The following is a 27637-nucleotide window of genomic DNA, read 5'->3' on the forward strand; positions in this document are numbered from 1 at the left end:
CCAGGACTGACACTGAGAACCTCTGATCTATATATTTATTGGTGTATTAGGGGGCAAGCCCCCCGGCGCCTTTGGCACCCAATGCCCAGTTGCGGCCAGAATATTAGCAAAATCTGTAAATGTACAAAAGAAAAATTATTTATTGGAGTCAAAATCATGAAATTCTATAAATATGTAAAAGAAAAACTAATTATTATTTAATGGAGTAAAAATTATGAAATAATAAAATATTTACTCTCTTACCGATTGGAGTATTCCCGTTAAATTGAGGTCCACTATACTCGATGAGTATTTATAAGAGACTAAATAAAGGATCCATTCGTTTTAACTGACATTCTTATAAACCACGACTTTCTTGATATTTTAGTTTAGAATTTAAAAACGGAATAAGAATATGAAAATCTAACAACGTCACATAAAAGTTCGATAAAATCTGAAAAGAATGATACCAAACATATATACAGTATGTAGGTTTTAAAATATGACCGATTTAAAGCGTGACAAAAAAACGTCACATAAAATCGTTGCACAAAAGCACTTTTAAGCTTAGGATTTTATATATACTGTAGAGAGGAGATTTTATAGAAACTGTGGAGTACTTTGGTTTACTTCTGTGTTTTAAATGTGCTCCATAAATTAAAAGGACTTGACTGAGCCAGCATTGAGGTCAGCCAGACCCTCTAGTTCATTTACCTGCATTCTGTAATCCCTGAACACTACTACATTAAAAACAAAAAACACTAAGACCCCCACCGTCAGCCTTCAGAAATGTCCCACGTTTAGCAGTTGTGGCCAGAGGTTTTAATTCATAGACAGAGTGAAGCTGATGAAACCACAGACTGACTGGTCAGGCGTCACAACAAGATGTCGCATGTGGTGGATGACATCACAGAGAGCTCCTGTCATTGTGTCCTGTGTGTTTTGAATTTCGTTTTTGAGTGATTATTTAAGGAGGTGTCGCCGCCGTGTCCTTTACAGTGAAACATTAATAATAGGAGAATTCCCCCCCCCCCCAGCTACCCCCACCTTGAGTTGCCTAGATACTAGCTCTTGGTCTCCTTGGTTACCGAACACGCTGCAAGAGAATGGCCTAAGCCTGCGGAGGCCCCCGTGTCTCCGCGGATTGACTGACAGCAGCCGTATCTCCAAGCTAACTTCGGCGTGTGGGGTGGAGGGGATGATGTGGAGGAGGAGAGAGGGAGGGAGGCACGGAGGGGGGGCGGTCACCTGATAGCCAGAAAGAGAGAGAGCGCGAGAGCGAGCGACTTCAAACAAAAGGGAGTGCGGCCGAAAAGAGCGACAAGCGGCGGAGCGGATGCAGCTGCAGGCCCGCACCGGCATGACCCTCAATCGGGTGGCAGCGCTCTGCAACGACATCAGTCGCTCGTGGCTTCACCTGAAGAAGGCGACAGGTGGGATCTGTGTGTGTGTGTGTGTCGTGGGGGTGTGGACGCTCCGTTCTGTGTTTTTGTCTCGGGTGCTGTGTATCGGAGGCGCTGTCCTTTCAACTCGCTTCACTGCCTTCACTCCAAAGACCTGTTTTACCTTTTTAAAAATCTAATGATCTGTTACTTAGTTGCGCGTGTAGCGCTTCTTTTTATTTTACCGATTTAAACTTTCCCTGCCAATACAGCTCGTTTGAACTGATCAGAATTAATCGCGATCCATTTAGCCTTACAGTATGAAGTACAAGTGCTGCCCATGTACTGTATAGCCACCATGTTCATGTGATGTTAGGACATAAGGAAATAATTGAGGAATGTCCTTAGTACTCTTTGAGGGTCACAGAATGCATCATTCTTAATTTCCGTTTAGTAAATAAATGTATATACAGTATTTTAAAAATAATATTTCCCAAACACCCATAACTGCCAGGTTTTGGGTTCATATCCTGCCTGGTTGTTGTCTGTGAGTACTCCTTGTGTGTCTGTGTTTCTTATTTCCCCAAAAGCTGCAGCTTTTAAGGTGTGTTAGCTTGACTGGTAACTCAGTCAAATTGAGAAAATGCTGATGTGTCTTTGTACATGCTCCCTAAGACTGACTTTATTGGGTTTGTTCATTCTTTGCACCCACTGGTGCTTGGCTAGACACTGGTTACCCAAGCCTCTGAACTGGACGAACAAGTGACAAAATGAACAGATTTATGACAAATCACAGGGACATGATCACAGTAAGTGCTGTAGACTGAGTGACAGTTTTTATCCACAGGTTGTGAGGTTACTTAACAGCCACTCCTCAGGTTTAGATCAAATTTAAGGTTTATTGTCTTGTGTACTTGGTACTTAGTGTGACATAGGATGGAGAAATTCCTACATGCATGGCATGGCCCCTCAGAATACTCACAATAATACAGTATGGATACAGACACGCTTGCATGCCCACACAAGAAAGTACAGTATACATAGAATGCATATACTGTGCCCACACATTTTATTTATTTATTTATATATATAAAGACATGTAGGTTAGATGTATTACAGGTGCTAAATTTGGCCCAAGTGGATGCGGGTGTGTGTGTTCACCCTTTGATGGACTGGTGCACTGTCCAGGGTTTGTACCAGTCTTGTGCCCTATGCTAGCTGGGGTAGGCTGTAGCACACACCCCCAAACCCCAAAAAAAAAACTCTGTTCAGAACTGAGCGGGTTAGAAAATGACTGACTATATATATACTTTATATACACACACACACGCACGCACGCACACCAGTAACGGCGCACTGAACCATAATGTGCAGTGAATCCACTTGACTGGAGTATTCCTAGTCTTCATCCTCTTTCTCTGTACGTTTATCATTCGTTTGCTCAGAGGTTGATGCGCTTGCTGCTTCCTGAGCAGCTCTTCTCTTCTCCACCCTAGTGGCCCGCTTCTTCTCTTCTTTCGTCAGCATCTTTTCACGTTAAAACTGATTAAGTCAGTGTTTGTGTTGCAATTACTTAGTACGTTTTCTTTAAATTTTCACTTAAGTTGCCACTTAAGTCTTCAATCTGCCTCAAGAATGATTTAAGATATGAAGAGGTAGGGGAAGTGACGTCGAAGGTGGTAGGGATGAGAACAGCGCCCATAAGCATGTGCCGCATGGCCACCCCATTGTCCGCTGCCATGAGTTGATTCTACAATAAAATAAAATAAAAATAAAAAGAGGAATAACCTTGGAGGTCAATCATCACCCAAAGCAGATAGTAGACATCATGTAGTATATGTGTACCAAACGTCAGGTCAATAGTTCAAATGGTTTGGGAGCTACAAGTGATTTAAAATCCTGGACAGACAAACGAACAACCACGGTAGTGTATTATAAATAAAGATATCTATCTATCTATCTATCTATCTATCTATCTATCTATCTATCTATCTATCTATCTATCTATCTATCTGTACAGTATATGGACATATGCTTATATGTACTGTACAGTACATACTGTGTCATAACTCAGTCATTTTCAAACCGGCTTAATCCTGAACAGGGTCTCAGGGGCTTCTGGAGCCTACCCCAGCTAGCATAGGGTACAAGGCAGGAACAAGTCCTGCACAGGCTGCCACTTCATCACAGGGTGAGCTCATAAAAACACACAAATCCACACACTGGGGTGAATTTAACATCGCCAAACCACCTAACCCGCATGTTTTTGAAATGTAGGAGGAAGCCTACTCAGAAACGGAGTACACATGCAAAATACACGCAGGGAAGACCCAGGATGCTAATCCAAGTCTCCTTATTGTGAGGCATCAGCACTGCCACTACATCACCATGCTGGCCTGTGTACACTATGTATATATGTAAACTAGTCAACGATGCTAGAGTGTGGGGATGTTGATTTGCACATTTAAGTAAGAATTTCACTATATTCTGTACATGTGACAATATTAACCATAAGTTTATATGTGTATGTATATGTGTGTTAGTATATACACTGTACCAGTCAAAAGTCTGGACACACACAGATGTTTTCATGTGTTTGTTTAAAATTGACACCTTTGTTCCATCAAGATACCATTTAAATTGTTTTACAAATACAGCCAAGACATTAAAAGTCTTGCTAATGGCTATTACTTCTTGAAATGGGTAATTTTTGAAATGTATTATTTACATATGACAGAGAAAACAAAACCTCAGGATGCCGGCCTCAGAGGCAGACTTTCAAAGAATAAGCCATATCTGGAACTGGCAAACAAAGCGAAAAGATTAAAACGGGCAAAAGAACGCAGGCATTGGGCAGAAGATGACTGGATAGCATATGATGGTCAGTGTCCTACAGTCATCTTTCCTCTGTTGTGGACAACACTGGTACTTGATGTGTATTTAAGGTGGAAGCCAACTGAGGAATTGTAAGCCATTTGTTGCTCACGATACACACTCGTGATGTCTTTAGCGTCTTATGAAGTTGGCATATGGGCCTTCCCCTTCTTTTTCTGTTTTTGTTAGGTCCAGTTTGGCCTTTTTTTTTTTTCAAATAGTCATAAACACCTTTGTATGAAATCTTTAGTTTCTTGGTAATCTGTCACATGGAATTACCTTCATTCTGCAAAAAAACAGCAAAACAATAGACTGACATATTTCTCAAAAAAGCTTTTCATTTTGGTAAATTTGAACCCAGAACTGCACTTTAGGAACGTCGGAACCTTGCAAACCAGGTAAGCAAAATGACAGGTTTCAGTGGTTCTAATTGGTTACAAAGGATACCCTAATACCCAATTAGAATGTAAACGTGAATAATTAAGGATGAGCTAAAGGACCATTAGGACACTGAAGGAATGGCTACTGAAAATGAGGCCTTGCAGTCCTATGTGAATAATAAATTAACAATCAATCATTTCTATCAGTAATAGCCATTATATACACACACTAGTAATGTCTTACCTATATTTTCGAATCATTGTAATAGAATCTTAATTAAAAAGATTATGAATTTCTGTCAAAAACATTAACATTTCTGGGTGTGTCCATACTTTTGACTGGTAATATACAGGAACGTCTTAACGTGTAACCACTGGCTGGGGGCCCCAGGAGCATAGGGGCCCACAATGTTTGTGATGCCTATTTATGTTTCTGTTTTGCTATCAAAACAAGGGCCTCAGTGCACTACTTTGCCCAGGGGCCTATGATGCTGATATTAATAAAGTATCTATCTATCTATCTATCTATCTATCTATCTATCTATCTATCTATCTATCTATCTATCTATCTATGAATAACACCCTGGTAGCTTATATACTGATCCATCCGTTTTTATAACCCTACTGTCCAGGGCAGGAACCCAGAAATCATCAGGCACAAGGCATGAACAACACTTGGACAGAACCACCACCTCATTGTAGGGTGAGCACACACACACAGGACAATTTATCAATGCCAGTTCACTTTACCTGTATGTCTTTGCATTGTGGAAGGAAACGAAAGCACTCAGAGGGACACAGTGGGAACACCCAGGACGTGAGCCCAGGTCTCCTTATTGCAAAGCAGCAGCACTACAACTCACGCTTCACTCGCCAACCCCCGTGCTTGGAATATGCGCTAGATTCTGTGGTTCTGCTGCTCACATATGGGGATGCAGATGTACAATTTGCTACCTACATTACATTTCAGCGAGTAATTAACCATATTAAAAAATATTAAAGCATAATAATTTGAATGTAAATTATGCTTCATGTCGCGTTAGAGTTCTTCATTGCGTAATACGATTTTGTTCTGTTTAGCTTTGAAATTTACATGCAAAAACTTTTTAAACTTACACGTGTACTGTAAAACTTAAGTAAAAACAATTTTTTGAATTATATTTTCATCAATATCGCATTGAATTGTGTTTCTGTGTTTGGACTTTCATCATGACAACGCCACGTATAACTGTCTGTGATTGAATTTCGTTTCTTTTTCTCTGTTAAATAAAATGACTTTTTTGAATGTTTGGCTCTAAGATTTGTAAATTGTCTTTGTAAAAGCTATTCTAACAGGAAATATTTAACGTTTTAATAAGAAAGGTGAATCAAGATCTCCTTTGTTGTCTAATGTTATCCGCGGAAGATGTACTACATTACCTTTCTTGGATACATCCTTCTTTCTACAGTAATTTGTGTGGTGGAAGACTGGTTAATGGTTGTAGATATTCTTCATGGTATTGTAAGTTGATGTTTTCATCTTCCATACCATCAGCACCAATTGTTTCAGCGTAGTCTATTGATACACATTTCACCAATTTGCCGTGTAGCCGATCGTCATTTTTGGCGTTAATTTGTTTGACTTCATCGTTTCTTGGTGCTAGGATTGCCCGTGTACTCATTTTTTCTGTTGATATCCCTTCGTGATGAAATTCGTCAGTAAGACTTGGACATAATACGTCTTCTTTAATTGGGAACTTAAAGTGAGGAAAACATTAAAATTTATAAGAGCTGAGAGAGCAGGAACTGTGTCTGTCAAAAGCATTTACACGAATGAGAGGGCCATGTGCATGGTTTTCTATGGTTGAGAGGAGGGCAGGGCTTGAAAACATCTTATGGCCAAAGTTTCATCTCACGGGACTTGAAAAAATCTTCCAAAAAGTCTTTTCTCGTTGCAGGATTTTTTATTATAATAGACTAGGGGGCTTTGCCCCTTACTCGCTTCGCTCACCCACCGCCCAACCCCTCTCTCCGGGGTCACGCTTCACGCTTGCAACTTCGCATCTCTGCTGCTCGTGTTGTGAAGGGGGGGGGGGGGCTGAACACGCTAAGGAGATGTGGACGAGTCAGCTGCTGCTACCACACTGCGTGTTCCGCATGTCGTGCTGTCCTTTTGTCTCACTTCCTTGTCTCCCAGGACATTAAAGTGTCTCCATGAAATTGTTTGTAAGTAGGGCGTGATGTGCAAGTAGTCTCGCGGGACGTCAAAGTGTCTCCCCGAGATGATCACGTCTTGAGCCAAAATTTTTTATATATACAGTGTATGTGTGTGTATATATATATACACCCAACACAGTGTTTTGTTATATTTATTTATATGACTGGTCCTTATGACTTTTGCATAGACACTGCCCCAGAATCCACTGGTGCAAGCCACAATGGTCCTCTGCTGTTTACCAAAAGAAAGGAGTGAGAAATTGACTGTGTAGGATGGCTGAGGTCATTAATAGTACTGTTTGCCTTTCTAAGACAGCATGTATTACCCTTTATGTACTAAACAGAGGGCAGCTGGATATTTGTTATGAACTAACAAGGTCCCAAGCACACAGAGTACCCAAAAAAATCCACAGAAATGCCCACTGAATGGAGACAACCATCAAACTCTAGCTAGTAACAAAGAGGGCAACAAAGAATCTAATAAAAGGATTTATTTTAACAGAAAGTCCTGTTTAACAAAAATCAGCTCAGAGGAGCAGAAAGGCACAGAAGACAAGGCCTTCAAAATAGGCAAGGCAGAGGCAAGTCCCAATACACCATACAGAAAATGTTCAATGAAATTGAGCAAAAAAGGTCAAAAGTCCAGGAATCACAGAAATAATAAAAAAGCAATATACACAGGAGAACTCACCACAACCACCACCAAGGGTGCATTCAATGAACCACAGGGGTCTGGGGGTTTTCCTCAGCCTTTATAGGGCATTGGGCAGTCCCTTATGGTGAATTGGTAGGGGGGACCACCCACAAAACACAAGAAATATAACAGAAGATACTCATACATAAAGAAATAAAATAATCTGCAGTTTACCTAAAAACAGACAGAAGCAACATTTGAACCCCAGCTGGGGTTGAGGGAGACCCTAACTGAAACACAGCAGAATTGTTCTGTGCCACCTTCACCATGCTCGGCATTGAATGTAGGAAAGTGTATTAATTTTCTATTTTTCTCTGTTGTTTGTGTGATACTGCTGTCACTAGTCTGTGGGAGACCTGCAAGGAAGAATTAAATTACCATTCACAATGTACATCAGTTTTCACAACCTGCTATATAAACACCATGAAGAATTAAAGGCCATCCTGGCATATTGGACATATGGTAGAATGCCGATCTGTTACAGGACACATTCACGTCTACACCCTCAATCACCAGTCCTTACAAGACAGGGTTAAAGTTGGCAAGCAACCTAACATACATGGCTTTAAAAAACAAAGGTGATACCAAAATGTCTATAATAAAACTTGATTACAATGAGGATGGGCAAACCCCACAGAGTAATAAAGTTGGAATTCAATGTGGGGTCTTGGGAGCTGTCGAGCAGCAGCAACAATGACTAGTGGGTCAGCCTGCCAAAGACTCAAAGAATAACCAAACAAATTAATTTAGATACAGTATATTTGACAACAGGCGGCACGGTGGTTCAGTGGTAACTGCTGCCATGCAGTAAGACAAACAGGATACGCGTCATAGGTCCTCCCTGCATGGACTTTGCATGTTCTCCCCGTGTCTGAATGGGTTTCCTCCCACAGTCCAAAGACATGCGGGTTAGGTGAATTGGCAACACTAATTTGGCCCTGGTATGTGTGTGTGTTTTTGCCCTGTAATAGACTGGCACCCTGTCCAGGGAATTGTTCCAGCCTTGTGCCTTATGCTAGCTGGGATGGTCTCCACAGTGTTGTGCAAATTCACACCTCACAAGAACTCTCTCAAAGTTCAGTTCACATAGTTCACCATTTCAATTTTGAGTTAGTTCATGTTCAGTTCATTTTGTATTTTTGAAGGAGTAAGAATAAATGACCCATGAGTTGACTTTTTTCAATTTTGCATGCCTTATATTAGGCTATTACAGTGTTCTTGAATAAAATACAATAATTATGAAGACTTTTTTATTTAAATACACTTTATTGAGTTATACCCAGCAACAAACACATATAACCATATATGCTAATTTCCTCCTGGTCAAAAAAGAAATTAAATAGATGTAAGTATCCATATAAATTACCGCTCTATTTCCAACTGTGTGACACAAATGGTGACTGTGGAGCCAGCGTGTAGGTGAACTAATTTGTTATGCTGCCGGTCAAAATTCATGTCACATATTGCATGTCCAACAGGGAACAATATCAGGTGGCCTTGCGAAGTACAATGTTTTCCTAAAAGCGAAAGTGGTGCTTCACCGCATGCTCGTGTCAGTGGGGTTTAGCTTAAGCACAAGCAGGCAGACACAGACAGTGCCTATTTGATTTTAGTTTATTTTTTTCCAAATACAAATAAATGGCAAAACATTCGTACAAAATAAATATTTGTATAAATCCAGTATTTGTGCTTATCTGAATATCGTATTTGGATTCAGCTCCACCCCTACATTACAGGGTAAGGCAAAATGTTTAATCTGGACCTAAACCAGATTCTTCATGTTCAAGTTCTTCACTTGCAAATACGTTACGTTAAGTTCAGCGTTCTTAGTAAAATGAGCTTGTTCAATGAAGGCGCTCTTTTGAACTCATTCATGCACAACACTGGGTCTCCAGCGCACCTCGTGACCCTGGTTCAGGAATAAGTGGGTTAGAAAATTACTGTTATCCATCCTTTCATTTCAAGTACAGTGATCCCTCCTCGATCGCGGATCCAGAACCCACCGCAAAAGGTGAAAATCCGCGAAGTAAAAAGCATATGTTTATATGGTTATTTTTATATGTTTTAAGCCCTCATAAACTCTCCTACACTCTTATAAACATTTCCCGCACAGTTATACAGCATAAACCCTTTGTATTCTCTTAAGATATTAGGTAATATTCGTTTAAATTATGTATGTAAACACACTGTTTATTTACTGTACAGTAAAACCTAAATATTATTTTAAAGATATCGAGCGTCTCCGATATCACATATGTTACAGCCATTACAATAGACAGGCCACCAGCAATAAATACATACATACAATGCAAGAAAAATTGTATACAGTAAAATGTGTGTACAGTGACACTAAACGTATGTACATGTGCTAAGTACTGTACGTAGAAAATTAATTATGGTTGCTCACCAACGATGACACAATGACTTGTCCGATAACAATGAGTTTAATTTTACTGCACAACAAAGGAGAGCGTTACAGCTCTTCTAAAGGAGCCTCTTCAGCCGACTGTGTAGCACCGCCATTGTTCTCCTTCCGGCAGCAACAACAACAACATTTATTTCTATAGCACATTTTCATACAAAAAGTAGCTCAAAGTGCTTTACATAATGAAGAAAAGAAAAATAAAAGACAAAATAAGAAATTAAAATAAGACAACATTAGTTAACATAGAAAAGGAGTAAGGTCCGATGGCCAGGGGGGACAGAAAAAACAAAAAAAAAATCAAGAAAGCTAGAGAAAAAATAAAATCTGTAGGGGTTCCAGGCCACGAGACCACCCAGTCCCCTCTGGGCATTCTACCTAACATAAATGAAATAGTCCTCTTTGTAGTTAGGGTTCTCACGGAGTCACTTGATGCTGATGATCATACAGACTTCTGGCTTTTAATCCATCCATCATTGTTGGAACATCATGGAGCTGTGGGTAGATGGTGGTGGCGCAAGCCACCACCAAAAGGACACCGGAAAAGGAAACAGAAGAGAGAATAGGGGTTAGTACAGATTTTGAATGAATAGTTATTATAATGAATTGGATATACAGAGTATAAGGATTAAATTACAGTGAAGTTATGAGAAGGCCATGTTAAAGTAATGTGTTTTCAGCAGTTTTTTAAAGTGGTCCACTGTATTAGCCTGGCGAATTCCTACTGGCAGGCTATTCCAGATTTTAGGTGCATAACAGCAGAAGGCCACCTCACCACTTCTTTTAAGTTTTGCTCTTGGAATTCTAAGGAGACACTCAGTTGAGGATCTGAGGTTACGATTTGGAATATAAGGTGTCAGACATTCCGATATATAAGATGGAGCGAGATTATTTAAGGCTTTATAAACCATAAGCAGAATTTTAAAGTCAATTCTGAATGACACAGGTAACCAGTGTAGTGACATCAAAACTGGAGAAATGTGTTCGGATTTTCTTTTCCTGGTAAGGATTCTAGCAGCTGCATTCTGCACTAGTTGCAAACGATTTATGTCTTTTTTGGGTATTCCTGAGAGGAGTGCGTTACAGTAATCTAGCCGACTGAAAACAAATACGTGAACTAATTTCTCTGCATCTTTCGATGATATAAGAGGTCTAACTTTTGCTATGTTTCTTAAGTGAAAAAATGCTGTCCTAGTGATCTGATTAATATGTGATTTAAAATTCAGATTACAGTCAATGGTTACCCCTAAGCTTTTTACCTCCGTTTTGACTTTTAATCCTAAAGCATCCAGTTTATTTCTAATAGCCTCATTGTATCCATTATTGCCAATAACTAAGATTTCGGTTTTCTCTTTATTTAATTTGAGAAAGTTACTATTCATCCATTCTGAGATACAGGTTAGACATTGTGTTAGCAAATCAAGAGATTCGGGGTCATCAGGTGCTATTGATAAATACAGCTGTGTGTCATCAGCATAGCTGTGGTAGCTCACGTTATGTACCTAGATAATCTGACCTAACGGAAGCATGTAGATTGAGAAGAGCAGCGGACCCAGGATAGAGCCTTGTGGAACACCATATAGGATATCATACTATTAGTCTTCAATCCAAATCCCTAATGCAGATTTCATCCAGACTACCGCCTTATTACGTCCACTTACAACTCGTTTTGCACCCTGGTTAAAGGACACATGTTCCCGTAGATCTTATATTCTTTTCCTCCTTTATAAATAAAAAAAATTGTGGACTCATTGATGCCGTAATGGCGTCCTACAATGGTGTAGCTGTTCCCTTCCTTCAACATATCCAAAACTTTTACCTTTTCGGCAATCGTTAGCATCTTTCGTTGGTGCTTGGGCACGGCCCCTGAAGCAGTAGCAGGAGCAGATCATTTTGGAGCCATAATGAAGGGCTTGACTATGCACAAAGATAAACACAAAAGAGCACAAAAGTTAACTCTTTACATAGCGAAACATGTTGATGCTGAATGAGCGAGACAAGACTTCCTGGTTAACTTAGCAGAATCAAATTCGGCGCTCCGTCGCTGAGCCAATCAGCACACAAGAACTTTACTGCGTGCTCTGATTTGGTAGCTTCTCAGCCATCCGCCAATAGCGTCCCTTGTATGAAATCAACTGGGCAAACCAACTGAGGAAGCATGTACCAGAAATTAAAAGACCCATTGTCCGCAGAAATCCACGAAGCAGCGAAAAATCTGCGTTATATATTTAGATATGCTTACATATAAAATCCACGATAGAGTGAAGCCGCGAAAGTCGAAGCACAATACAGGTGCTGGTCATAAAATTAGAATATCATGACAAAGTTGATTTATTTCAGTAATTCCATTCAAAAAGTGAAACTTGTATATTAGATTCATTCATTACACACAGACTGGTGTATTTCAATTGTTTATTTCTTTTAATGTTGATGATTATAACTGACACTGAATTTGGGACTTTCATTAGTTATCTCAGAAAATTACAATATTGTGAAAAGGTTCAATATTGAAGACACCTGGTGCCACACTCTAATCAGCTAATTAACTCAAAACACCTGCAAAAGCCTTTAAATGGCCCTCAGTCCAGTTCTGTAGGCTACACAATCATGGGGAAGACTGCTGACTTGACAGTTGTCCAAAAGACGACCATTGACACCTTGCACAAGGAGGGCAAGACACAAAAGGTCATTGCTAAAGAGGCTGGCTGTTCACAGAGCTCTGTGTCCAAGCACATTAATAGAGAGGCGAAGGGAAGGACAAGATGTGGTAGAAAAAAGTGTACAAGCAATAGGGATAACCGCACCCTGGAGAGGATTGTGAAACAAAACCCATTCAAAAATGTGGGGGAGATTCACAAAGAGTGGACTGCAGCTGGAGTCAGTGCTTCAAGAACCACCACGCACAGACGTATGCAAGACATGGGTTTCAGCTGTCGCATTCCTTGTGTCAAGCCACTCTTGAACAAGAGACAGCGTCAGAAGCGTCTCGCCTTTGGACTTCTGCTGAGTGGTCCAAAGTGATGTTCTCTGATGAAAGTAAATTTTGCATTTCCTTTGGAAATCAAGGTCCCAGAGTCTGGAGGAAGAGAGGAGAGGCACAGAATCCACGTTGCGTGAGGTCCAGTGTTAAATTTCCACAGTCAGTGATGGTTTGGGGTGCCATGTCATCTGCTGGTGTTGGTCCATTGTGTTTTCTGAGGTCCAAGGTCAACGCGGCCGTCTACCAGGAAGTTTTAGAGCACTTCATGGTTCCTGCTGCTGACGAACTTTATGGAGATGCAGATTTCATTTTCCAACAGGACCTGGCACCTGCACACAGTGCCAAAGCTACCAGTACCTGGTTTAAGGACCATGGTATCCCTGTTCTTGATTGGCCAGCAAACTCGCCTGACCTTAACCCCATAGAAAATCTATGGGGTATTGTGAAGAGGAAGATGCAATACGTCAGACCCAACAATTCAGAAGAGCTGAAGGCCACTATCAGAGCAACATGGGCTCTCATAACACCTGAGCAGTGCCACAGACTGATCGACTCCATGCCACGCCGCATTGCTGCAGTAATCCAGGCCAAAGGAGCCCCAACTAAATATTGAGTGCTGTACATGCTCATACTTTTCATGTTCATACCTTTCAGTTGGCCAACATTTCTAAAAATCCTTTTTTTGCATTGGTCTTAATTGATATTCTAATTTTCCGAGATACTGAATTTGGGACTTTCATTAGTTGTCAGTTATAATCATCAACATTAAAAGAAATAAACATTTGAAATGCATCAGTCTGTGTGTAATGAATGAGTCTAATATACAAGTTTCACTTTTTCAATGGAATTACTGAAATAAATCAACTTTGTCATGGTATTCTAATTTTATAACCAGCACCTGTATAGCGAGGGATTACTGTATCTACAGTCAGAGTTGTCAACTTGTATGAGTTTGGCCACATTTCTTTGCAGGCATGTGTGCAGTTTCAGGTTTCCATATCTGTAAGTAAGAGTTCTGGCATGCATCTATACGAAGTGTGCATCGACGCAAAAGACAATCTGCCTTTTGACATATAAACTAGTCATGCCCATTTTACCTTTGATATGTGTGTCTGGGTTTATGTAGACAGTGGGTTTAGCTTCTCTTGAGTGCTACCTTGACAGATATAATCATCTTGGTAGCCTTTCCATTTTCTACCTAGCAGAATGTCATTTCACTGCGGCACTGTCATGTGGAGCCCTTTGTTAGGACGATTAGCTTGTGGATATGTTTCATAAGGAGTAATATTGTCGCTGTGATGCCTGGTGTCTGCCTTGCTCATGTTGATGCTGAGATTGGATTATGCTGGTTTAGAACATACAGTAGATAATTGATTATTCTGGAGTTTATGTGAGTTTTGCTGTCTTTGTGCGGTGCAGAGGTTGAAATAAAAATTTTAGGTCCGATTTTTGTTCGGACATGTAGCCTTGATCTGGATGCCTTTCTGTTTAGGGCTAGTTTCAATGTTTGCACTTTTTTTTTTTTTAGACTTTTAGGAAATCTCTAAATTCAGCCACACTCCATGGTACAACTGTCAACACAGACAGTGAGCCCACCAGGCTTAGGTGACAGAGAGTGTGAGAGAATGAAATGCCCTGCTCACAAGTGCTACATTTGAAATGTAGGCAGCATGGCTCCTTATTTGTTAGGATTTTTAACTATTCACTGGTAAGTTATCAGAACATTCTAGACGAGAACAGGCCATTCAGCCCAACAAAGCTTCCCAGTCCTATCCACTTAATTCTTCCTAAATAATAAATCAGGTTGAGTTTTGAAAGTCCCTAAAGTCTTACTGCCTACCACACTACTTGGTCGCTTATTCCATGCGTCTGTGGTTCATTATGTGAAGAAAAACTTCCTAATGTTTGTGTGAAATTTCCCCTTCACAAGTTTCCAACTGTGACCCCGTGTTCTTGATGAACTCATTTTAAAGTCACCGTCTCGATCCACTGGACTAATTCCCTTCATAATTTTAAACACTTCAGTCAGGTTTCCTCTTAATCTTCTTTTGCTTAAACTGAAAAGGCTCAGCTTTTTAATTTTTTCCTGTATCCCTGGAATCAGCCTAGTCGCTCTTCTCTGGACCATTTACTAGTGCTGTTATGTCCTTTTTGTAGCCTGGCAACCAAAACTACACACAGGACTCCAGATGAGGCCTCACCAGTGTGTTATAAAGCTTCAGTGTAACCTCCTGTGACTTGTACTCCACACATCAAGGCGCTATATAACCTGACATTCTGGTAGACTTCTTAATGGCTTCTGAATACTGTCTGGCAGATGATAGTGTTGAGTCCACTGTGACTCCTAAATCCTTCTCATAAAGTGGACTTTCGAGTTTCAGACCTCCCATTGTGTATTCAAACCTCACATTTTTACTTCCTACTTGTAATACTTTTCATTTGCTGACATTAAATTTCATCTGCCACAAATCTTCCCAAGCCGGTATGTTGTCCAAGTCCTTCTGTGATGATTCAATGGATTCGAGATCATCTGCTAATTGCCCTGCTTGATATCATCTGCAAACTTAACCAGCTTGTTACTTATAGTCCTGTCAAAATCATTTATACTGTATATATATATTAAAAATAGCAGTAGCCCCAGCACTGACCCTTAGGGACACCACTGTTAGGGCTTGTTTATACTTCACGCTCAGAACGCATATGCACACGCATCATGGCTGCCACGCGTTCCTAGCGTTCATTTGACGCGTCCCCTGAGCACGTACTCAGAAATTAACACGATGCGTGCGCGAGTTGCAGTACCAGCAAAAAGTGGGGGGTAAAAAGTGTGATAAAAGTCGGAATGTGATGTCAGAGTTTCTGTGTACTGTCTACATGTGTCAGAAAGCCACTTTGAGGATCCTACAGGATCGATGTGCGTGCTTCGATGTTTGATGAATGGTTCATGTGGTGAAGCAAAATGCCGACATACAAATGCATTTGTGGTGCTTTTATATTCAAGCGTTGCATATTCCCCATCGTAATGACACAATACATTTTAAAGGTCTCACATGCCATCTACTGTGCTGTCTTTTTTTATTTTTGCACCTTCACAACAGCATCAGAATGTACGGCGGCATATTTGAGCCATAGAGAAAAAAATTAAGGACACAGTGAAAAAGGTCTATTATGTGAATAAAGTGGAAATTTCGGCTTTAATCTTGAAACGTCCACTTTAATCTCATAGTTTACTTTATCATTAAAGTAGAACGTCGTAAGCGTCATGTTAAAACCGACCCAGTTGTTAATCCTGACCTAACAGCAGCAGCAAGTGGCAGTAGATCGCCAAACAGAACACATTAAATTTATGAAATTCCAGCTCTCTGCACATTTAGAATCCTTAGATTTATTCTTGATATCATTTTTATGATGAAATGCATTAAAGTATGTATGTTACATTTTACAGATAAATCGTTAACTTTGTTTAAATAGTGAGTACTGTTAATAATTTCACATATGGGAGTGACACGGTGGCGGAGCGGTAGCACTGCTGTCTCGCCGGGAGTCGTGTCTCTGGTGTTCCCAGTCTGGAGTTTGCATGGTTTTCCTGGTGGGTTTCCACAGTGGGCTCCCATTTCCTTCCAAAGTCATGAAGGTCTGGAGATTTGGTGACGCTTAATTGACGTCATTGTGTGTGTGTGTTTGTGTTCACCTTACGATGAGCTAATGCCCATCCAGGGATTTTGTTTCTTTCTCATGCCTGATGCTAGCTAGAATGGGCACATCCCTGGATTGCTGGATTTAATCATTAAACATCCATCCTTTTCAGAGATTTTGTGGCAAGGTGTCCTCAGAACTTGATGGATGTTTCAAGCAATTCACAACACAGCAAAGCTGAACCTGTTCTCACCGTGATGATATCTCACTCTGCCACCTGGTGGAATCTTCCAGATTTACGTAAAGTATGTGTTGTGTTTGTGTAGCAGTAGCATCCGCTGCATCGCGTGAAGTATAAACCTGGCCTTAACGTCAACCAATTTGAATAAGTTTCCTCACATCGTCACCCTCTGCTTCCTGTGTCTGAGCCAATTCTGCACCCTTCTACACCCAACACCCTGAACTCCCACTTCTTCTGTCATGTGGAACCTTATCAAATGTTTTCTGAAAGCTATCATAAATAATATCATGTGCTCCACTTTGGTTGTAGCCTTTTGTTGCTTCCTCATTGAATTCCAGCATTTTAGTATGTTAGTGAAATATGACCACCCTCTTCGGGACCCAAGCTGACTGTTCAGTACAACTCCTGTTCTTGCCATGTGTTGCTAAGTCTTTCTCTTAATAATTCCTTCCATTCATTTACCCCTGTGTTATATCTGTCCCTAGACCTTTGCCACCTGCATGATCCAGATCAACTTCAATATTCTGCTAGTGCTTACATTGTTAAATATGGAAACAATTGTAATGTACTTATAAAGAATGATATTCACTTTAATGGCACTATAGAATTACAACTTTACTGTTAACTCATTCCCTATGAGCTGAACGAGCTGCCCAACTTCCAAATTTTCACACTGTAGAAATATGGAAACAATTATCAGATACCTCATCAAAAGTGAAGGTCAAAACCAAAATAATTTAAAGCATACATTTCTTGGATTTTCCGCTGATAAAGGTGACTAGTTTGTCCCTTTGCTGCAGAAACATCTTTGTGTATCTCATTGGCTTAATGTGACTGACCAAGCTGACCGAAGCTGACTTTCAAAATTGTGAAAGTAGCACTCTTACACTTTTTCTACAGTTTAATTAATAGTAGTAGTAGTTAAAGTAGTTATACAGGGTCAGTCAAAATTATGTTAAAATTTGGATGGCGGAAACAATTTATTCACAAAACATCCTCCATATGATTTAAGGCATGTCTCGACCTGTTCGCCATCATGTTCAACACACAAAAACCAACGAGCAACAGTACCATTTAAAGCCAGGACACACGTTTTGCGAGTAATAGATGATACCACAGTTCGTATTCTGTCCTTCAGGTCATTGATATCACAAACTTTCATGCTATACATGTGCTCCTTCACCACACCCCATAACTAGAAATCCATCCATCCATCCATTATCCAACCCACTATATCCTAACTACAGGGTCACGGGGGTCTGCTGGAGCCAGTTCCAGCCAACACAGGGCACAAGGCAGGAAACAAACCCTGGGCAGGGTGCCAGCCCACCGCAGGGCTCACACACACACCAAGGAAACACTAGGGACAATTTAGAATCGCCAATCCACCTAACCTGCATGTCTTTGGACTGTGAGAGGAAACCCACGCAGACACGGGGAGAACATGCAAACTCCACACAGGGAGGACCCAGGAAGCGAACCCAGGTCACCTAACTGTGAGGCACCAGCACTACCCACTGCGCCACTGTGCCACCCAGAATCTAAGCAGCTCCAAAATATTCAATACAAAGTTGTGCTTTCAAAAGATGCCTAAACAGAAATAATAATAATAATTCATTACATTTATATAGCGCTTTTCTCAGTACTCAAAGCGCTATCCACACAGGGAGGAACCGGGAAGCGAACCCACAACCTTCCACAGTCTCCTTACTGCAAAGCAGCAGCACTACCACTGCGCCACCTGTGAGGAAATAAATTCGATGCCATGCAAATAGATAAAGGGAGCTGGTCATATGGTGGCTTTTTTTGGCTACTAATTAAGGAAAAAGAGACAATTAAGGGGCCTGAGTCAAGTTAATTAAAACTAAAGCAAAAGAAATTTATTAGCAGTAAAAACGGCTCACTAATGAAAAAGATTGTTAGAATGAAAACATGCAGCCACTGCAGCCCTCAAGGACCGGAGTCCGACAGCTGTGCTCTAACAAGTTCCTTAATGAGAAGCCAATTCTTGCTGTTAATTAAACTCATTATTTAATTCCATGGCTTGTTGCTGCTCTCATTCTGCCACAGCAGACATTTCCAAAACGGTTGATTTCATGTTTTTTCTAAGAATACCGTCAAAATGTGTTGGTGACCTAAGAGGTCAACCTTACTGAGACCTTCACCTTTCTTTATGATCAAATAATGTGGTTAGCTGGTCACTTGGCGGCTCTTTTTGTGTCTCATTATTGTTTGAATGTTAATTAAGGAAAAACAAAATAACTAAGGGGTCTGAGTCGAGTTAATTAAAACTAAGGCAAAAGAAGTTAATTAGCAGCAAAAACAGGTCACTAATTAAGAAGATGGTTAGAATGAAAACCTGCAGCCATTGTGGCCCTCCAGGACTGGAGTTCGACACCCCTGGTATAGAATAATAACAGTTGTGATGAGAACACACTATTCACCTCAACATCCTCATCCACCCTGTTCAACAAATAGTAACAATTTGTGATTTGAAGGTCCCTAACGTCTTACTCTCCACCTCACTTGGTCACTTATTCCATGTGTGTTTGTGTGTGAATCTATGTGTGAAAAAAAAAACTTTTGTAAGGAATCTGCCTTTAACATATTTCCAATGTTGTCCCTGTGATTTTTGCAGAGTTTATTGTAAAGTAACAACTGAGATCAGCTTTACTAATTCTTTTCATAATTTTGTTTTGGTCACCTTTCCATTATCTTAATCTGAAAAGGTTTAACTCCTTCTGTCTCTCCTCATCGCTGAGACCTGTTAGACAGCCTTGTTGGTCTTCTCTGGACTTTTACTAGTACATCTGTGTCTTTTACTTATACCCTGAGACCAAAACTGCACACAGTACTCCAGGTGAGGTCTAACCAGTGTGTTATAAAGCTTGAGCAGAACCTCCTGTGACTTCAACTCTACATAATGTCATACATAACCTGACTTCCGTACACTGTCGTGATGTAGATAGTGATGAGTCCGCTATGACACCCAGGTTTTTCTCACAAGGTGTACTTTCACGTTTCAGACATCTGATTGTGTATTAAAATCTAACATTTTTATTTCCTGTATATAATACTTTTATTTACTTGTGTTACATTTCATCTGACACAGTTCTGCTTATGCCTGTATGCTGGTCAAGTCCCTCTGTAGCAGTTTAGCTAATTCAATATTAATTGTAATCCAGATCATATACTGTATATATACTGTATATATATATATATATATATATATATATATATATATATATATACACACATATATATATATATACTGTATATATATATATACTGTATATATATATATATATATATATATATATACACACATATATATGTGTGTGTGTTACGGCCAAAACCCAAAGTCCGGCCGTTTTACATTTTGCCCGAGAGGTGTGGCCAAAGTCCAAATTACTAGAAATGACCAGTGTATATGCTACTTTGGCCGGCCATTTTGCGAAGTGGCGAGAACTCCCTGGCCAAAATTCGTTGCGCTGATGCAAGACTGTCCATTCACGATATGAAGATGCTTAAAAATTTCTGATGCAGATTCAGAAGTGAGTTTTCCATTTTGCACGAGAAACTGCTCAAGTTGTGTCTTGTTCAGAAAGCAGACGCCACTTGAGACGGCCTTCCCCTCGCCCAAACAATAACCTTAAGGTCAATAAGATTGGTCCCTGATGTTAAGTCACTATTTTAGGGCTAAATATGATAACAGAAATGTGAAACTTACTTATTTACCTAATCTTAATTATCATGAAACAACCATGTGGCGTCCGCTTTCTGAACAAGAGCTGCCAAGGCTACACTTGATGCAATTGCACTACTAAGTGTGCAACAAATCACTGCTCATGCCTTTTTTTTCCCCGACTTTGGCCGGTCGCCCCATGCTATTTCGCAAACTGGCCGGCCAAATCCCTAAATCAAGGAAAAGACTGGACATTGACTGGTCAATTTACAGCGACATTGGCCATTTCCCAATTTGGCCGGACACTTCCCACTTTGGCTGATTTCGGGTTTTTACACTGTATATACTCGTGGATAAGTCGGGACTTGATTTTACCGCATAATTTCCATTATAATGTCGGTCGTACAAGTCAAATGCGTAAAACGCACACTGTTCTTCCAAGAGATTATGATATGCTAACGCCCACCTGAGAGAGTAACCACGGAGCACACTGCCTTTTTTTTTTTCTATGTATTGTGCCTATGTGACCACACGGTAATACCCAAACTATTCCGAAGCGATGTTTGCACTGTTTTGTTTTTGTTATATCTCACACCCTCATTCACCTTTATCATAAAATAATCCCTTATCTACGATGGAGCGTTCAATCAGAAGAAAATATGAAGCTGGTTTTAAATTAGATGTCGTTGAAGTAACAAAAGAAATTGGTAACTACGCTGTTGCAACAAAATTTGATGTGTCTGAGAAACTGATGCAAGATTGGCAGAGGCAAGAAGATGTAAAAAAACAAAAAAAAACAAAATCGTGTCACATTTTTGAACGGGCGTATAAGTCGGGTCTGATTTTATGATCGATTTTTTGGGTTTCAGGACCCGACTTATACGTGAATATTAATGGTATATATATATATATATATATATATATATACGAGGGAGTACCCAAAAATAACTGGAATATGTACCTGGTGCACAATCTCAACTTAGTTGCTAATTTCGCTGCTAGGTGTAGTTCACTTACAGTATTCTGTAGCAGTCTGCCAAGTGATGTTGCTCTTTTATTTTTCAAACGCCATTCCGTGTCAGTTTTTCTTGGTGCTTACTAAATGTGTTTTGCGATTTTTTGCAGAAACACTCAATAAAACTGAATAAAAAAAATCAAGTAACGATGAGATACGAAGAAGGCAGATTCAGCAGCGTTTGTGTGTCAGCTTTTATCCCTCCAGATCAGAGAATGTCCAGTTCCATTGCCTCAAAACACCACTCCCATCTACAGTTATTCCCAGTTTCAAATAAAAACTAACAGCGTCAGATCCCTGAGTGATCCGTCAGTGAAAAGAAACGGTAACTTTTACAAGTCCTATAAATTTACACCGTCTGTTACAGACGCAAACCAAATGTGTGTACTGTATAATATTAACAATAAGAGCAGCTCACTACTGAAAACGGCAAATATAGGAGGCAGTCGGGATCGAACGGGGGATTCTTGATTACAAGTCAGCAAATCTTACCGCTACGCCATGGAAGCTGTTGTCTCATCCTTGAATCTTTTGTCAAAGTGTTTATTTGATCTTTGGACTTCAGGCCTCACACATTATATAGTTTATGCCAACATTTTGTCATTTACTACTAAAATATGAAAAACATTTCTGTTTTAACAATGTGTTTACACAGATTATTGTAGAAACGGAACACACATGAAATGCATGTGTTCCAAATAACGATCTATTATTTCCACTCTGTAACTCCAGCACTTCACTCCCAGATAATCAAAGCATGAGCTGGGAGAACTTTGTGCACGTTCTGCGGCCGTGGGGGGATGGAACAGCAGGCTGCATGCTGGTTGTCTTTATTGGCATATTTACAGGACAAAAGACGCTGAAAGAGAGGTGCAATGAGACTTAAGGTGGGCCGGATCTATGAGTTTTTTCTTAGGCTTTGGTAATTCTAGTGTTAAAGAGGAAGCTTTGAGTAAAACGTGGTTTTCACATTTCAGACGAGGGAAAATGTCACTTGAAGATCAACCAAGATCTGCACGATAAACAATTAGGAATGACAGAAATCTTGAAAAAGTTTGCACTCTCTTTTTCACCTCTCTTCCACAATCCCCATTACTCTGCACTGTTGATCCCATGTATTTAAACTCATCCACCTTCGCCAGCTCTACTCCCTACATCCTCACCATTCCACTGACCTCCCTCTCATTTACACACATGTATTATGTCGTGGTGTTCCTACTGACCTTCATTCCTCTCCTCTCTATAGCATGCCTCTACCCCTCCATGGTCTCCTCAACCTGCTCCCTACTCTCGCTACAGATCACAATGTCATCAGCAAACATCATAGTCTTCGTATTTAATGAATTCGTAATGAATTGTGACTCAGTCATTTTTAGTAGGTTCTTTCACAGTGAGGATTTTGAACAACAAGGAATGGGAGTTTTTTGTTTTCCTCTCCTCTGTGGCAGCTGGTCAAACAATCACATCCAGCAATCATTAACTCCATCTACATTCTAAAATCAACGGAAACAACTACAGACTGTTTTATTTTCTTTTGTATCTTTTCATTAACTTTAATAACATCAGACTGTTTCAACTCAATGGGTTGCTATGTACATATGCCTAGGTATAATGTACATATATTTTTGCATATATTTATTTATATATATATATATATATATATATATATATATATATATAGGGCGGCACGGTGGCGCAGTGGGTAGCGCTGCTGCCTCGCAGTCGGGAGATCTGGGGACCCGGGTTCACTTCCCGGGTCCTCCCTGCGTGGAGTTTGCATGTTCTCCCCGTGTCTGCGTGGGTTTCCTCCGGGCGCTCCGGTTTCCTCCCACAGTCCAAAGACATGCAGGTTAGGTGGATTGGCGATTCTAAATTGGCCCTAGTGTGTGCTTGGTGTGTGGGTGTGTTTGTGTGTGTCCTGCGGTGGGTTGGCACCCTGCCCGGGATTGGTTCCCTGCCTTGTGCCCTGTGTTGGCTGGGATTGGCTCCAGCAGACCCCCGTGACCCTGTGTTCGGATTCAGCGGGTTGGAAAATGGATGGATGGATGGATATATATATATATTAATTAGATCTGGTTGTTGTATTGTCAACCTTAATGTATAAATACGTATTTTAATTAGGCAACCTATTTCTGATAAGTGTGAAGGTTTGTTTTGCACTTTAGTGGTTAACTTTTGCTTATCAATGCCTGGCTGATTTTATATTTAGTATACTTACATTTATTAGAAATGATCATAGTATTTAATGATAATAATCCTAAATAAATGTGGTTTATCTTTGTTTTTGTTGATTAATCTGTGGAAAGTACCTTGAGTTGCATGTAAATGTATGATAAGGTGCTGTATACAGTAAATAAAGTTATTGTTATTGTAAGGAACAGCACAGGATAGATCCTGTATGATAGAAAGATTGTGAATTGTGGCAAAATATTTTGTTGGATTTGTACCATGGATTTTAAATTGTATGCAGTACCCTGAACAGTTTGAACTTATTTGGGGTCCTTCAGTCACACCATATCCTAAACTAACTCCAGGCCCATGACAACAAGTGCTGATTAGTTAGTCAGTCATTACTCAACCCGCTATATCCTAACACAGGGTCATGGGGGTCTGCTGGAGCCAATCCAAGCCAACACAGGGCAGGAACAAATCCCTGGGCAGGGGGCTCACACACCCACACACCAAGCACACACTAGGGACAATTTAGAATCACCAATCCACCAAACCTGCATGTCTTTGGACTGTGGGAGGAAACCGGAGCACCAGGAGGAAACCCACGCAGACACGGGGAGAACATGCAAACTCCATGCAGGGACGACCCGGGAAGTGAACCCAGGTCTCCTTACTACGAGCCAGGAGCGCTACCACTGCACCACCATGCCGCCCAGTGCGGATTAATAAATGATTAATGCTGATATTTTGTCTCTGGCCCAATCTCAAACTTTTTCCATATTTGCCATTGCAAATGAGCAGCATGCATCTTGCCAGCCCTGGAGCAAGTAAGGCTCCTGTGCCCTTTGGTTCCAACCAGCCGACGTCTTCCCTGCTTCCGCATGTTACCTGCAGGCAGCTGGCTAAACTAGAGAAAAAACAAGGATTGCAGCATGCCTGTCTTCCTACCACTGTCTCCCTTTATGTTGCTCTTGTCAGTTTGCTGAAGGAGGGACTTTCATTTTACAAAGGGGATATGAGTCAAGGGCGGCTCACTTGCTGTTTCACTTGGCTGGCTGCAATCAAGCGAGGGATCAGAGAACTTGCTGCATTTTTGTAACTCACGTGACACCCTGGCACATCCTTGTTGAAGTAGGATGTGATGAAAGCAATTTCAAGCCAGTAAGGCGATCTGGCTATCCGAGTCTTGGTGGCTTTCTGCCCGGGGCTGAGACTTTAATAAAACTGGGGGTCAGAGTTAGCATTCTCTTTGATCCTTTTCTGCTTCACTTCACAGTTTGCATTTGTTAATGGCCCTTCATCTGGAGTCCCATTTCTGCTGGTCACATTTCAGATTACAAGAGCTTTGGCATGACAAAAGCAGTAAGCACCTCTTGTATAAAATTCTGCTTGACTTACATAGTAAGACTACATCCACACCACTACAGTCTTTAGACAGTTCGCTGTCCAGATTAACGTTTTCACATCATAAGAAAATTTCTCCGTCCCCATTGAAACGACTGCAAATGCATGTGACGTAGACGTTCACCTATGCTGGGCTTGCTTGCATGGATGGAAAAATCCTTAAAGGGGTGATAACGCTGCCGGCCATGGGATTTATCACAAAACAGTAGCAAACTGTAAATTATTTATCTTTTGTGCATGTATGCTACATTAAAACTGTAGAAAACACAATTAAGGTGCATACAATACTTCTTCAGTACCATCCAGCCATCCCTGTTAAGGGTTAAGCTTAGGAATATTCAGGTGGATGAACCAATGGTGTCCTGTCTGTTGGGCAGACCTCAGTTTGTGAGATTTAAGGACTGTGTGAGCAACACTGGAGCACCAACAGGAAACTGTCCTGTCTTACTCTTCACTCTGGACACTTAAGACTATAATACCAGGACATGTCGCCTGCAGAATTGTTCAGACGATTCTTCATTAATGGGGTGTAACAATAAGGGGGTTGAGACAGAGAAGAGGAGTCAGGTGGAGAACTTTATTTTTTGGTGCAGAGAGAATTGTCTGGTTCTTAACATGAGCAAAACCAAGGAACTGCTTATTGACTTTCACCACACCAAAGAGCCTACATGTCCGCTCGGTATTCAAGGAGTGGATGTGGAGGTCATTAATGTGGACCCCCAAGTACATGTAGGAGTGCAACACCTCTACATCCAAACCTTGAATAGTTACCAGACATGGAAGCTCTTTGGTGCTATGAAAGTCAAAAAGCAGTTCCTTGGTTTTGCTGATGCTAAGATGCAGACAGTTCTCTTTGCACAAAGACCCAAAGTTCTCCACCTGACTCCTCTGTCTCATCCGCCTTTATCAATACACCCCATAAGTTCAGAAACATCTGCGAATTTCTACACGTGAAATGACCTGCTGTTGTATTTGTAGTCTGAGGTGTGCAGAATGAAGAGTAAAGGAGACAGGCCTGTTCCTTGTGGTGCTCACACCCATTTCAGATGCACAGTCCTCGAGTCTCACAAACTGTGGTCAGCCTGACAGATACTCCATTATCCAGGACACCATGGGCTCATCCACCTGAATATCTCCGAGTTTACCCCTTAACAGGGATGGCTGGATAGTATTGAAGGCACTGGAGAAATCAGAACTTAGAATCCTCATAGTGATGCCAGCTTTGACCAGGTGAGAATAAGACTTTAGGAGATTTAAGAGAATGTTAGCAGACAGATCATCACATCCTCCACTCCAGTGTTTGTCTGATAGGCAAACTGTAGTGGGTCCAGGTGGTCTACCACAAGCGAACTCATTTGTCCAGACCAGTCTCTAATTATATTAATACCAGTAATGGCGCGTGCAGCGAATACACTTGACTTGACTATTCCTAGTTTTCATCCTCTTTCTCTGTATGTTTACCATTCATTTGCTCAGAGGTTGATGCGCTTGCTGTTTCCTGAGCAGCTCTTCCTTTCTCCACCCTAGTGGCCCGCTTCTTCTCTTCTTCTGTCGGCATCTTTTTGCGTTAAAACTTATTGTCAGTGTTTGTGTTGTAATAACTTAGTATGTTTTCTTTCATTTTTCACTTAAGCTGGCACTTAAGTCTTCAATCTGCCTCAAGAATGATTTAAGATATGAAGAGTTAGAGGAAGTGACGGCAATGGTGGTAGGGAATGAGAATGGCGCCCGTATGCATGCGCCACACGTCCGCCCTGCTGGCCGCTGCTGAGAGTTGATTCTACAATAAAATAAAATTAAAATTAAAAGAGGAATAACCTTGGAGGTCAATCATCACCCCGAAAACTGATAGTAGACGTCACATAGTATATGTGTACCAAATTTCAGGTCAATAGGTGAAACGGTTTGCGAGCTACAGGTGATTTAAAATCCTGGACAGACAAACGGACAGCCACGGTAGCATAGTTTATAAGAAGAAGTTTCAAACCTCTTTGTTTTAACCAAAATCTGTGTCTTTATATGTACTCATTATGTAATTAGTACTTTGTACAGTTCGTATTTTCATTTTACCTTGGAACTTGTCGCATTCCTCTGTGCGTTATACACAAGTAAACTGAATTCAGTTGAGTTTGCAGGAGTACTTGGATGACCAGTGTTACATCTATAGCTGGACCAGAAGTTTTACTTCATGCCCATTGTGAACATTGAACACTTTTACTTTTCTGCCTCTTGTATGAAGTGTGCCACCTGGCACTAATATGGCATCTTTCCTCTTTTTCACGCAATGGCAAATTTGCTTTCTAAAGTGTTCACTTATTGATGTGACACCAGCATATAAATGACAAAGGTTCTAATTTTATCTTTATGTCATTAGTGATGCTACTTAAAAATCGTGAGTTGAAGGTTCTTTCCTGGATGTTGTTTTCTGCCTGCCTGCCTGGTATGTCCTCTCCTTAACGTTCTGTAACCTTTCCATTTTTGTTGGTAAAATAAGTAAATCCCTCTTTTACATTTAAATAGGCATTTCCTTACCTGTCTACTAGTCTTCTCCATGCAGAATTCTGTCGGCTGTGAGAT

General features: G+C 40.7%; 1 protein-coding gene across 11 annotated transcripts in view; it reads left to right on the top strand.

The window, feature by feature from the left end:
• The window catches only part of mcf2la (mcf.2 cell line derived transforming sequence-like a), a 324509-nt gene that overhangs the window by 159384 nt on the left and 137488 nt on the right, over nt 1-27637 (top strand). The window contains exon 1 of one of the 11 annotated variants that reach the window (XM_051926319.1): nt 1260-1412. The exons of the other annotated variants lie outside the window; for them this stretch is intronic. Within the exon in view, the coding sequence (XP_051782279.1) occupies nt 1316-1412 (97 nt within the window). The 5' untranslated portion in view covers nt 1260-1315. Of the gene's footprint in view, nt 1-1259; nt 1413-27637 lie in introns of those variants that run through there. 11 annotated transcript variants of the gene reach the window in all.

Source organism: Erpetoichthys calabaricus, chromosome 4 (genome assembly GCF_900747795.2).
Source record: "Erpetoichthys calabaricus chromosome 4, fErpCal1.3, whole genome shotgun sequence".
Classification (NCBI taxonomy): Eukaryota; Metazoa; Chordata; class Cladistia; order Polypteriformes; family Polypteridae; genus Erpetoichthys; species Erpetoichthys calabaricus.